The sequence below is a fragment of the Carlito syrichta genome, unplaced genomic scaffold, assembly GCF_000164805.1.
Source record: "Carlito syrichta isolate Samal-C Ts95f unplaced genomic scaffold, Tarsius_syrichta-2.0.1 Scaffold313175, whole genome shotgun sequence".
In the NCBI taxonomy this organism is placed as follows: Eukaryota; Metazoa; Chordata; class Mammalia; order Primates; family Tarsiidae; genus Carlito; species Carlito syrichta.
The window spans coordinates 493,186-506,177 of record NW_007257271.1 but is presented as its reverse complement, the minus strand read 5'-3'; the positions used below and the strand labels follow the sequence as shown (position 1 = coordinate 506,177).

The 12,992-nt window shown below is 43.3% G+C and overlaps 1 protein-coding gene across 1 annotated transcript in view; it reads right to left on the bottom strand.

Moving 5' to 3' along the window:
* The window catches only part of FBXL2 (F-box and leucine rich repeat protein 2), a 60,972-nt gene that overhangs the window by 6,097 nt on the left and 41,883 nt on the right, over positions 1-12,992 (bottom strand). The window contains exons 3-10 of the mRNA XM_021718623.1: positions 6,458-6,526; positions 6,263-6,358; positions 5,918-6,044; positions 5,720-5,794; positions 4,043-4,173; positions 1,854-1,914; positions 1,119-1,163; positions 588-644 (exon numbers count right to left, since the gene is read on the bottom strand). Coding sequence (XP_021574298.1) covers positions 588-644; positions 1,119-1,163; positions 1,854-1,914; positions 4,043-4,173; positions 5,720-5,794; positions 5,918-6,044; positions 6,263-6,358; positions 6,458-6,526 — 661 coding nt within the window. The remainder of the gene's footprint in view (positions 1-587; positions 645-1,118; positions 1,164-1,853; positions 1,915-4,042; positions 4,174-5,719; positions 5,795-5,917; positions 6,045-6,262; positions 6,359-6,457; positions 6,527-12,992) is intronic.

Genomic DNA, 12,992 nt, shown 5'->3' with positions numbered 1-12,992 from the left:
GCAGGCCGGACCCCGCGGAGGCCAAGAGACCTGGGGCCTCAGAACAGCCGTGTGGCTTGGGGCCAGTCCCTTGACCACGCAGAGCCACCGTTTCCTGGTGGTGAGATGGGGCTGTTGCTATGATCCAGCGGCACGGCACAGGTTGGCACACGCGGCCTGCCAGGCGGAGGGCCACGCCCCGCTCCAGGCTCCCGTCGCAGCGTGGGTGTGCGCTGTGCACGAGACGCCGCCACGGCCAGGAGCGTCAGCGACTTCAGCACTCGTCTGGGATCGTTGAGTGTTTTGCCTTCCTTGCCCCCACACGTGAGCATAACTCAGCATTTCAACGTGCTAACTTTACGCCACTTGGCAAGATGAACCTGAACTTGAGCAACATGACCAGAACACGGGTTCTGTTAGGGTCACATCCTGGAATGAAAGCAGTGACACTGAGACACTCGGCCTCCCAACTTAAGTTAGCCCAATGAACAGATCTTTGAGACCAGACTGATGACACCTTTCAGGAAAGGGAACCCCAACAGATTCTTGGGGGTGAGAGGGACCTCTCATCCCTAGGAGGCGAATAAAGTCGCAAAACTCAGACTCACCAGGGCTTGCAGTTTGGGACAGTGAATGGAGAGCTGGATGAGTGTGCTGTCGGTTATCTGGAGAGAAACACGCTGTGTCAGTGTGGCTTCCACACCAGACTTATGACCTAATCCTGGCTTCTCCTGAACGTGAGAATCAGAAGGAGCAAAAGAACTAACAACTCATCTCCAGCACTCTGGGGCGGGAACTCCTCTCTTCAGCAACCCTCTCGATCTGCTTACTTCTAGAGATGACAGACTATTCTTTGGTCTGGGGGCCAGGACAAAGAAGGGTAGGCAGGAGGGTCCCTCCTCACGGGACATGCAAGCTGACTGATGCAGCCATGCTGGACTTCTCTGCTCTAGCTCTGCCTGATGACAGAACAGCCAAAAGTTTACACATGTGCTGCCATGGCCTCCGCGGGTCCCCAAGCCCTGCTACCTTGGCTGGTCAAGGAGGGCTGGGAGGACAGCCAGCCCATGTGTCTGGCTGTGCCGGGCTGCCCAGAGGTGACTGAAGGGCAGCTCTGCAGGAGTCGGGCGTCCACTCACCAGGATGCATTCTTCAAGGTCCATCTTCTCCAGGTCGTGGCAGTTCTGGAAGAGTCCACAAGACACACCCCAGTGTGTGGGTCAGTGGGGAGGGTCACCAGGTGGCCCGGCATCCTCGTTCTCCTCCAGTAAGAAGTATGCTCTGTTCCTAAAGCCACTGGTGAACCAGCACTTCTGCACAGGTACCCTCTGGGCCACAAGACTTTGGAAAGGGGAACAGGACAGCCCTGGGCTGCATTTCCTTCTCTCAACCCGTAAAGTTTCCTGCACCTTCCCAGCGGCTCCTAGTTATCAGCAGGTGAACGCTAGCCACAGACCAGGCATTAGGGGGGCACCAGCCATGCTGGGGGGTAGGCGGGGGAAGAGTGTGCCCGCACCCCCAGGAGGACACGGCTCCCGGCAGCAAGGCAGGGCACGGTCCAGGCGGGGGAGCACTGAGGCCACGCGGGTCCCTGCGAGGAAGGGCATCTCCCTTGGGGAGGGCGGTGGGGCTCCTCTCAGCGTGGTCCCACCTGACCAACGACGGTAAGGCCTGACCATCACAGAGCCCTCTACGAGACCCTTCCAGACTTCTGGCTAACTGGAACCGCCACAAAACACACCATGGAATTCTGTTCTATTTTGTGCCTGTCTTTTCTGAAGGTCATTTTTCATATGCCCCCCCAAACCACTCCGTCTCTGCGAACTGAGGAGGTGAATTACAGTCTGGTTCTATTTTTAAAATCTGTGCCTTACCCGAGCTAAAAGTGTAAAGCCCGCGTCTGTCAAATGGGAGCATCGGGCAGCCTCCAGAATCCTGGGGAGAGCGCGTGCAGGGAGAAAAAGTACCGACTGGTCACTCCTAGAGTCACACACTTCACAATGCACACTCTCCAATCTATTCTGCTCTTTGATGTACTATTGCTTTTGGTAAAAGCCCTAAAGACTGTAAATATAAACGCTGTCCCTACGGAACAGGTAAGGAGAATGAGGCTTAGGGCAGAATGTGACCTGCCCTAAGTCCCACAGCTCTATTCCAAACTGGGACAGCAAATCCAGGATTTCTCCCACTATACAAATATGTTGTTGGAGTTTTTAAGTATTAGTCTATTATCTGGTGAAAAAAATTTTTAAGAGACAGGGTCTTGTTCTGTCAAGTACTGTGGCACGATCACAGCTCACTGCAGCCTCAAATCCCTAGGCCCAAGGGATTTTCTTGCCTCAGCCTCCCAAGTAGCTGGGACTACCGGTGTGAGCTACCATGGCTAGCTAATTTTTTCTTTTTTCTTTTTAAGAGGCAGGGGTCTCACTATTACCCCCGACTCTTGGCCAGGCTGTTCTAGAACTTTTGGCTTCAAGCAATCCTCCTGCCTCATCCTCCCAAAGTACTGGGAATACAGATGCGAGCTACTGCACCTGGCCATATTTGGTGATATTTTAAACACAATTTAAAAGAAAATCAAGATTAAAAAAATAATAAAAATTTTAAAAATTACACAATTAAAATGAACTTAAACTCAATAAAATAACCTTGAGATAGGCTACATTTATTAAAATTCTTAGTTACCCTAAGGAAATTTTGAAAATTTGTAGGCAATGAAAAACATGGGTTTATTCTCAATTACCTATGCTTAGCAGGGGTGGAGACATGAATAACATTGTTACTTTTCTTTTTTTTTGAGTCGGTGTCTCACTCTGTCACCCAGGCTGGTGGGCAGTGGCATGTTCATGGCCACTGCAGCCTTGACCTGCTGGGCTCAGGCGATCCTTCTGCCTCAGCCTTCCAAGTAGTTCGAACTACAGGCATGCGCCATCACGCCCGGCTAATTTTTCTTGATTTATTGTAGAGATGAGGTCTTGCCACCTTGCCCAGGCTGGTCTTGAACCCATGGGCTCAGGCAATCCTCTCACCTCAGCCTCCCAATACTTTTCTCACAGCAGTAACTTTTGACCTACTTTCTGGTCAGTTTTGGTTGCTCAGATTCCCCTACTAAGCAGAAATATCAAATTTATCTAGAATCTTCCCTAACACAAAAGTAGGAGAAATGAGCAAAAGACAAAAACAGACAATTCTTTAAAGATATGTAATGGGGAAATGGATCAGTTTCACTAGTAAGTAAGTAATCAAAATGCATTTTTTCCTGCCTCTTGTACAGGGGTTAAAGTTGCTCGTTCTGAGGACAATCTCTGTAAGTTCAAATGATGGTCTTCCGTCTTACTCATCAGGTGACTCAAGATAAACCATGTGACTTTCTCTGAGTCTTTGTTTCCTCTGCAAAACAGGTGAGAATAATAGTACTTATCTCACAGAGAGGCGGTGAAGATCAAGTGAGAGAATGCTTAGAAGATACCTAGCACAGATCCAGAAGCACATGTGAGCTCATCAGTGTGAGCAACGATTAGTTTTAACATTTCTACTATTACTAAGGCATTAAGAGTCATAGCTGGTAATGATAACGTCCTACCTTGAGACTCAGAATATGGATCATTATTGGTTGAAACAAAACCTATTTTTCCTACTGGGGAAGACAACAAGAAGGCGGTTTCGATGCTCCTTCTGAGCCCTCGGCAACGGCCTAGAGGAGGAGCTATGACCCCTGGATGCGAGGCTCCCACACTGGTCAGCAGCAGATCACTCTGATGCTCAGTGTAAGACCGGGAGGAGGCACATCAGGAGGGTGGATATGTCACACTCAACCCTTACGAAATTAAGGTTTGGATTCACTGGCGGCAGACATTCACTCTCTCCCAGTATACTGCTCGATCAACTAGATATACCACTGTTCCACTCCGATTTACCCAACAAAAGCCACCCCACAGCTACTGCCTCCACCACCACCACTACCTATCCCACCTGCTGGCAAGCCTTGCCCCTCCTGCAGGAAGCCCTCTCGGTCAACCCAGTCAATCGCTAAGCTGCAAAGCAAAAAGCACGCTGTACTCACTGCAGTCTCGGGCAGTTCAAGCCCAAGGCCGTAAGCGAGGCGTCTGTGAGGTTGCTGCAACCCGAAAGGCAGAGGGCCTGCAGCCGGTGGCAGCCCCTGCATATCTGCACCACCCCTTCATCCGTGATGCGCTGGGGAAAAGCAGCACAAGAGGAAAAATCAGAAGGCGCCATCAATACTGAAATGAAGCAGCAGAAAAATGGATCTACTGTTGCTAAATAAGCTTTGGTTGCTGGTTAGTAACATCGTATCCTAATAACCTCAACAAAATAAGAAGTAGCCCAGGCGCAGCGGCTCACACCTATAATCCCAGCACAGTGGGAAGCTGAGGCGGGAGGACTGCTTGAGCCCAGGAGTGTGAGACCAGCCTGGGCAACAAGCAAGACCTTGTCTCTACGATAAATGCAAAAATTAGCCAGGTGTGGTGGCATGCATGTACAGTTTCAGCTGAGATGGGAGATCACCTGAGCCCAGAAAGTGGAGGCTGCAGTGAGCTGGGATGGCGTCACTGCACTCCAGCCTGGGTGCCAGAGTGAGACCCTGTCTCCCAAAAAATAAATAAGGAGAATTAAAGGGCAAGCATGCCCTTGTGATATCTCTGCGTAACTTTTAAATAGTCTAGTATTATTAAGGGGAGTAGAGTCACCAAACTGGATACAGATTTGATTTTTTTCACAAAATTCACAAACTTGTAATTAAAAAAATCAGATTACATTAAGAGCTCGTGAGGTTATGCCTAGTTAAGTGACATATCAATACTTGATTGAATTTCTGCAGAGTAAAGCTTTAGATATTTGTTTCATAAGTCAGATATGTTTATAATATTTCATTACATCTTTTAGAGAATAGGACAATTAAATCACTAAATTATGGACAAATGCCTTAGAACTCTCTGAATTTAGCCATGAAGATTCAAAATGTGTTCACTTAAATATACTAACTCATACAAACATAACATGCACATCTATATTATACTTCAAGTCATCTGCCAGGGCTAGCCTACACAGAAGTCAAGGTCCTATTTTTCAATAGTCTGGGCCTATAAGGTCAAGATTTGTCCAGAAGATAGTTTCTGTTTTTTCTCCCACCACCGGGAACTCTCAAGATTCATAATTCATTCATTAAAAGCTGAATGCAATTCCCGTACCCTTCTCAAAATCGATGTTCCCCCGAGAAGCCCAGAAGGATGCACAACATCCTCTTCAGTTACCAAATTGACAACGGCAGTTTAGTTTCCAAAGCATTTCGTGTCTGTTATTTCATGTTATCCGCTGAGACAACATGAGAGGTGTCATTTTTCTCCATTTACAAGTTAAAACAAACAAAAAAAGACACTGAGACCTTTTCAGGAATTATATGGGTCTTACACTAGTTAGTGGCAGCATTCCTGGGAGCTTCTCCAATACTCTGCTCAACAAAATCAGGACCTGATCTATGTTGCATTTAGGGAAGATGTCAGTGGCTTTGTATTGAGTACAATGTCTTTTTGTTGCTGTTATTTCCTCTTGTGGCAAACTGACAGGTCACATGAGGACACAGGATGAAAAATCCGGGTGTGGCAACACGGCCACCTGCCCATCATCTCGCTGCCTGGGGGGCTGCACAGTGAGGTCCACGGCAGACCCCTTAGGAGGGAACCTGGAGCAGGAGGGAGCACGGGAAAGGCATGCTACTCACGGAGCAGGACTGAAGGTTGAGGCTCATGAGCTCATGGCAGTGATTCTGAATGTGTCTCAGAGCTTCGTCTTCTAACTGAGTGGACAGAGAAGACAAAAGAGGGATGGAATCCAGGTGAGGGAACAATGAGACACCAAGAAAAATGCAACGGCAAGTACCTGACACGCAAGACAAACGGCTGTCTGGCCCCTTGGGTACCTGTGTGCAGCCCCGCAGGAGCAGGGCTTTCAGGCCTCGGCAACCTCGCACCAGCGCCTCGATGCCATCCTTCGTGATCTGATCACACCAGGAGAGGTTGAGGTACTCCAGGCTCCGGCAGCCCTCACTGGGAGAGGACACAAACACCCACAGGCAGTCACGTCTCTAGAGAGTTGATCCCCAGGTCTGAGCTGAGGACATCACAGGCGATTCAGAGGCAGAGACAACCCCTGGGTCCTGAGTCACCTATTTCTCGCTCCAGTGTGACCTCACGAAGGCCTCACACACACCAGAATGTTCAGAGCTTTGGGTGCTTCTCCTGTTCACAGTCACGGGCACCCTTACCTTATCCCCTTTAAGGAGCTGTTTGTAACAGACACGCAGGAGGTCAGATCCAAATGTTTCAGCTTGGAACAGAATCTGCTAAGGCTATAACACGTGCTGAAAAAGAGCAGATGCACTAAAGGTATTTTCAACCATGCTTCTCTCCCCTTACTCTCCCCATGGACATTCAGCCACCAATTAATCCCCACTGCTTACCTGTCAGTGATTTTTGTGCACCCATTGAGGTTTAAATGTTCAATGTTTCGGCAGTTCTGTGCAAAGGTCCTAAAAGAGAAAAGGTTTTAACCCTTTACTCATTTAGGGAAAAAAAGTGCAGCTCGCTGCCATGTTCATTTAATTTTACATAAACACACACTTAGAGGCTGAAGCAAATCTGACTGATTTCCAGTATGAAAATATTAAAACTGTCCTTGGAGTCATTTCTAAACAGATCTTGTCTCTAATCCTAATGAGAATTGCTATGAGAGAGAGAGAGATAATTACTATATTTTTAAATTCTCTCTTTTTTAAATCTCGGGGGTAAACACTGCAGCCGCAAGCACTGCGGGCGAGTGTCCTCAGGTTAAACAGGGAAAGGGTTAAAATGCCCTGCAAGTTGCTGGGCAGCCACTAGAGGGCATGTGTAACCATTTATCCTTAGAACAGTGCTCCTCACGCTTTAATTAACGTGCACACCAATCACCTAAGGCTCTTATCACAGTGGTAGACCTCGGGTGGGGCTTGACAGTCTGCAGTTGTAAGACTCTCCAAGGTGATGCCAGTGCTGCTCTTCAGGGGGCCATACGTTGAGAAGAAAAGCCCTAGGCTGACTACCTACCAATCAGCTCTCCTTTACCCACACCTTGGTAAGTCATCTGAGAATGCAGCCTGGCTTCTCCCTGTTCCTTCCCCTCTATAGAAAAACAATCAGTTTGAGGCAAGGGGGGGAGTCTTTCTTGTACTGTGCCATGCTGCCACTTAGTTACCCTAGAGCCTTTCTGGAGAAACCATCTCTGGCCATTGAAAGGGGTCTATAGTTAACCAGTATCAACACCCATCCATTTAGTCACGAAGGACTTCCTCAATCATCTGCGGGTTGGCAGGAAGGCCAGAAGCAGAAGAGTAAAACCCTTTACTCACCACTCACTGTTTAACAAATTCAACAAGGACTGGTTCAGGTCATCTACATTTTCCTGAAATATAGCTTTGAAATGTCTATAGGATTGAGTCCTGACTCTTCCACAAAGTACCCTAAAGCTTCCAAAACCTGGCCACACCCTAATCTTCTCCTTCTGACCTGCCAAGATACAGGGAGGGGGAACTAAGCTGGAGCCTCATGGACCCCATAAGATGAAGAGATTGAACTAAAAGTCTAGGAAGACCAAAACAGCTTGAGTTATCAGAGGACAGTACTAGAGTGGCAAGAATTTCACAAAGAGAACTCCAGAGATCTGTAAAGGGTGCCCTTTAACAATTCAGTAAAATAATACTGGTCAGTGATGAAACTACCCACTGTCAGGGAAAGAATCAACAAAAAACATGAGCAGGAAGGATAAGCCAGAGATCACCTAGGGTGAGAAGTAGTGCCCATTCCCACCAGCCAAAAGTGAAAAATGTCATGATTCATGGGACATCGGGTAGCGTATTTGAGAAGGGGCTTGCTGCTTTGGGTATGGAGTACAATTAGCCCTGGACTAAACACTGCTTTGGTTCAGCCTAATAAATCTTAAAAACAAGACCCAAAAGAAAGTATTTCCAAGTAACTCAACTGCATTCCAGAACAAAACTCATGTGTATTTATAGGAATATAAAAATATCTGTACCCAACAAAGCAAAATTCATAATGTCTGGATTGAACAAAAATTTACCATGCTTTCAAAGGAGGAGGAAAACATGTCCATAATGAGGAGAAAATTCAATCTATCAAAGTCTACCCCAAAGTGACACAGCAGAAGCATCAGATAAAGACATTAAAAGTTATTATAGGTGTAGTGTATAGAATACAGTCCTATTAAGCTAGAGTAAAGACTAAAAATGTTATACAAAGACATGTGAAATACTTAAAATTCCAAATTAAGCTTTTAACTTTTAGATTAGAAAATAACAATAGCTGAGATGAAGTTTTACTGGGTAGGATTAACAGCAAATTAGATATGGCAGAAGAAAATACTGGTGAACCTAAAGACATACCAACAGAAACAATTCAAAATAACCACAGAGGAAAAAAGAAAGAGAAAAAATGAACAGAGCATAAGTGAACTGTGGTATAACTTCAAGTAACCTAATATACATGTGACTGGAGTCTCTAAAGAAGAGGACAAAGAGAAAATCTAAATCTATAATCTAAAATCTAAAGAAGTAATTGCCAAAATTTTTCAAAACTTCATGAAAACTATAAACCCGCAGATCCAAAAACTCAAAGCACTCCAACTATAAGAAACATGAAAACACATACACACACACACACACACACACACACACACACACACACACAAATACACACACAGTCACACCATAACTAAATTGATTAAAACCAGTGACAGAGAAAGTCCTAAATGCAGCCAGAGAAAAGTGACATGTTTTGTATATAGGAACAAAAAGAAGGTGACAGTAGGTTTTTGTTACCAATGAAAAAGAAAGCAGGAACAGTATCCTTAACATACCGAAAACAAAAAGTGGTCAACAAAGAATTCTGTACTTAGCAAAATATTTTAAGTGAAGAAAAAAATTAATTTCAGACATAAAAGAGCTGAAAGAATTAATCAGATCTGCAGTAAAAGAAATGGTAAAGAAAGTTCTTCAGGCAGAAAGAAAATGACACCAAATGAAAATGTGTCTGTACAAAGGAATGAAGAATACTGGATATGGCAACTCCTTGAGTAGATAAAATTTTTTAGTTGTTTAAATCTCTTCAAAACAATTGTCTAAAAGGCTAACAACCTAATGTAGAGCTTATATCATAAATGGAATTAAAATGTATGACCACAGTCGCATAAAGGAGAAACGAAAGTGACATATAGCACAACTCAAAGGTAGACTAGTGAGTTAAAGATGTACTCTGTAAACTCTAAAGCAGCCACCACCATTATGGAATGAAGAGTTATAGCTACCAAGCCAAAAAGGATCTAAGATGAAATCAGAAAAAATACTCAATCCAAAAGAAGAGAGCAAAAGAGGAAAAAGGGAAAGAAAGAATGTATGGGACAAATAGAAACAAAAATAGCAAAATAGTATATTTAAACTTAACCACAATTATCACATTAAATGCAGATGGTATAAATACTCAAATTAAAAAGCAGAGATTTTCATATTGAATAAAAAGAAACACCCAACTATATGCTGCCTATAAGAAACCAACTTTAAATATGGATACAAATAGGTTAAAATAAAAGAATGGAAAAACTCTTCTAGAAATATACTTGGAAGAACTCAAATCATTCTATAAAAAACATCCCAACTCATGCATGTTTATTGCTGCACTAGTCACAATAGTAAAAACATGGAACCGATCCTACTGCCCATCAAAAGTGGACTAGATAAAGAAAACGAGGCACATATACACACCAGAATATTACGCAGCCATAAAGAAGGACAAAATCATGGACTTTGCAGCCAATCGAGTGGGGCTGGAGATAATCACACTTAACGATCTATCACAGAAACAACTAAATATCGCACGCTCTCACTAATAAGCGAGACCTGAACACTGACCACAATAACACGAGTGAGAGATCGGCAGTCGGGAGACACCACTGGGGTGGGGTGAGGCAGGCGAGGCAAGGCACCACAAGGGCATGTGGCCCTAAACCAGCTGGAGGCCCAGAAAGCACCCGGACGTAGGTGGCTTATGTACCGAACCCTGACTTGGGCTCACATCTCTCACATAAAGTAAAATTTTAGAAAACAAAAGGAGGGAAAAGCATACAGAATGCCAATGCTGATGAAAAGAAAGTTGAGCTGACTGCATAATAGCAGACAAAGTCGATTTCACAGCAAAGAATGTGACCAGGGCTAAAGGAAGGCCATATCATAGTGAAAAAGTGGTCAAGTTGTCACAAAGCACAGCAATCTTCAGTGTTCACACACCTAATGACAGAGCTTCCAAACACGAAGCAAAAACTAACAGAACTGTGAGGAAAAATAGAAAAATACAAACTATAGGCAGAGGTTTCAATACTTCTTTCTCATTGGTCCATCAAACAAGGAGTCAGAAAACAGGTAAGGTCATCCTGATCCACTCGACACCATCAGCCCACTTGACCTCATTGGCATTTACAGTACCTTCACCCAACAACAGGAGCAAATGCATTCCTCTTCAAGTGCACATGGGACATTTACCAAGAGAGGCCATATTGTTGGCCACCACTCAATAAAATTAAAAGGATTCAAGTCATATAAACTATGTTCTGTGATCATAACTGGATTAAATTAGAAATCAAAGACATATTCCTCAAATGCCCAAATACCTGACAACTAAATAATCCACTTCTACCCATGGATCATGGGAGAAATCAAAAGGAAAGTTAGTATGCATTCTGGACTGAATGTAAATGAAAACATATCAGAATTTGTGGAATGCTACTAAGACAAATCTTTAGGGGAAATTTATAGCATTAAACTCCTATATTAGTAAAGAAAAAAATGACTGACCAGGACAAAGAAAAGACAAAAATTACCAATTTCAGGAATGAGAGAGGAGATAATCACTACAGATTTTTTTTTTTTTGAGTTGGAATCTCACCCTGTCACCCAGACCAGAGTGCAGTGGCACGCTCTTGGCCACTGCAGCCTCGACCTGCTGGGCTCCGGCGATCCTTCCGCCTCAGCCTTCCAAGTAGCTGGAACTACAGGTGCGCTACCACACCCAGCTAATTTTTGATTTATTGTAGAGATGAGGTCTCACCAAGTTGCCCAGGCGGGTCTCAAACCCGTGGGCTCAGGCAATCCACTCACCTCAGCCTGCCAAAGCGCTGGGATTACAGGCTGAGCCACCAAGCCCAACCATAGATTTTACAGATGCTAAAATGACAATAAGAAGATATCATAAACAACTCTATGCCAATATATTCAAAAACTTAGATGAAACAGACAAGTTTCTTTGAAGATACAAACTACCACCAAAACTTACTAAAAAATAAACAGATAATTTGAAGACTTCTATGCATATTAAAGTAAGTGAATCTGTAGTTAAAAACATTTCCCAAAGCAGGGCATGGTGGGTCCATGAAATTAGAAATCAAAGACATATTCCTCAAATGCCCAAATACCTGACAACTAAATAATCCACTTCTACCCATGGATCATGGGAGAAATCAAAAGGAGAGTTAGTATGCATTCTGGACTGAATGTAAATGAAAACATATCAGAATTTGTGGAATTACAGGTCTCACTTGTAATTTCAGCACTTTGGGAGGCCAAGGCAGGAGAATTGCTTGAGGCCAGGAGTTTGAGACCAGCCTGGGCAACATAGCAAGACTCCCATCTCTACAAAAAAAGAAACAAAAAATCTTCCCCAAAAGAAACATACAGGACCAGATGGCATCAATGGTAAATTCTATAAACATTTATGAAAAAAAAAAATTGAATAGGATATTATCTTATTATCTAAACCAGACAAAAACACTACAAGAAAAGAAAACCATAGAACAATACTACTCATGAACATAGATGTAAAAAATTTAAACAAAATTTTAGCAAATAGGATCCAATAATAAAGAAAGTATATAATATATAACAACTCAAGTGGGGTTTATCCAAGGATTGAATGTTGGTTTAACATTTAAAAAATGCACCAATCAAGGCCGTGTGTGGTGGTTCATGCCTGTAATCCCAGCAATCGCCTTGAGCCCAGGGGTTAAAGACCAGCCTGGGCAACTTGGCAGATCTTGTCTCTTAAAAAAAAAGGATCTAGGCATGCTAGTGCACACCTGTAATTCCAACTGCTTAGAAGGCTGAGGTGGAAGCATCACCTAAGCCCAGTAGGTCAAGGCTGCAGTGGCCATGATCATGCCACTGCACTCCAATCTGGACAACAGATTGAGAATGCAGAAAGAACATTAGAGCATTTGACAAAATCTAACATCCACTTTCAATTAGAAAAGAAAAAAACAACACTCAGCCAACTAGGAATAGAAGGAAATTATTCTGTCAATTTGATAATCACCTACAAAAAAATCTACAGCTATATTATACTTGAAGGTTTTCCCTATAATTTCAAGAACTTGGGTAAGGTATCTACTTTCACCACTTTCATTCAACATTGTACTAGCTCATAATCAGGCAAAATAAGAAATAAAAGGCACCAACTGGAAACAAAGACAAAAACTATCTTCATTTAGAGATAATATGATTCTATAGAAAATCCAAAGAAATTAACAAAATTGCTGCTATGTAAGTTTAGCATGGCTGCAGGATAAAAGATCAATGTACAAAAATCAATAGTATTGCTATTTACTACCAATGAACAATTAAAATTGAAATGAAAAATTCGACTTATAACAAAATACACAGGGATAAATACAAAATAGATTCACAACCTACACACTGAAAAGTACAAAACATGCTGAGAGAAATTTTAAAATACCTAAATAAATAAAGAGTTGGAAGATTCAATATTATTAAGATGTCAATTCTCCCCAAATTGGTCAGTGGATTCAATACCCTCCTAAATTACCATTCTCAATAGTCTGTTTTGTAAAAATTGATAAGCTGATTCTTTTTTTTTTTTTTTTGAGTCAGAGTCTCACTCTGC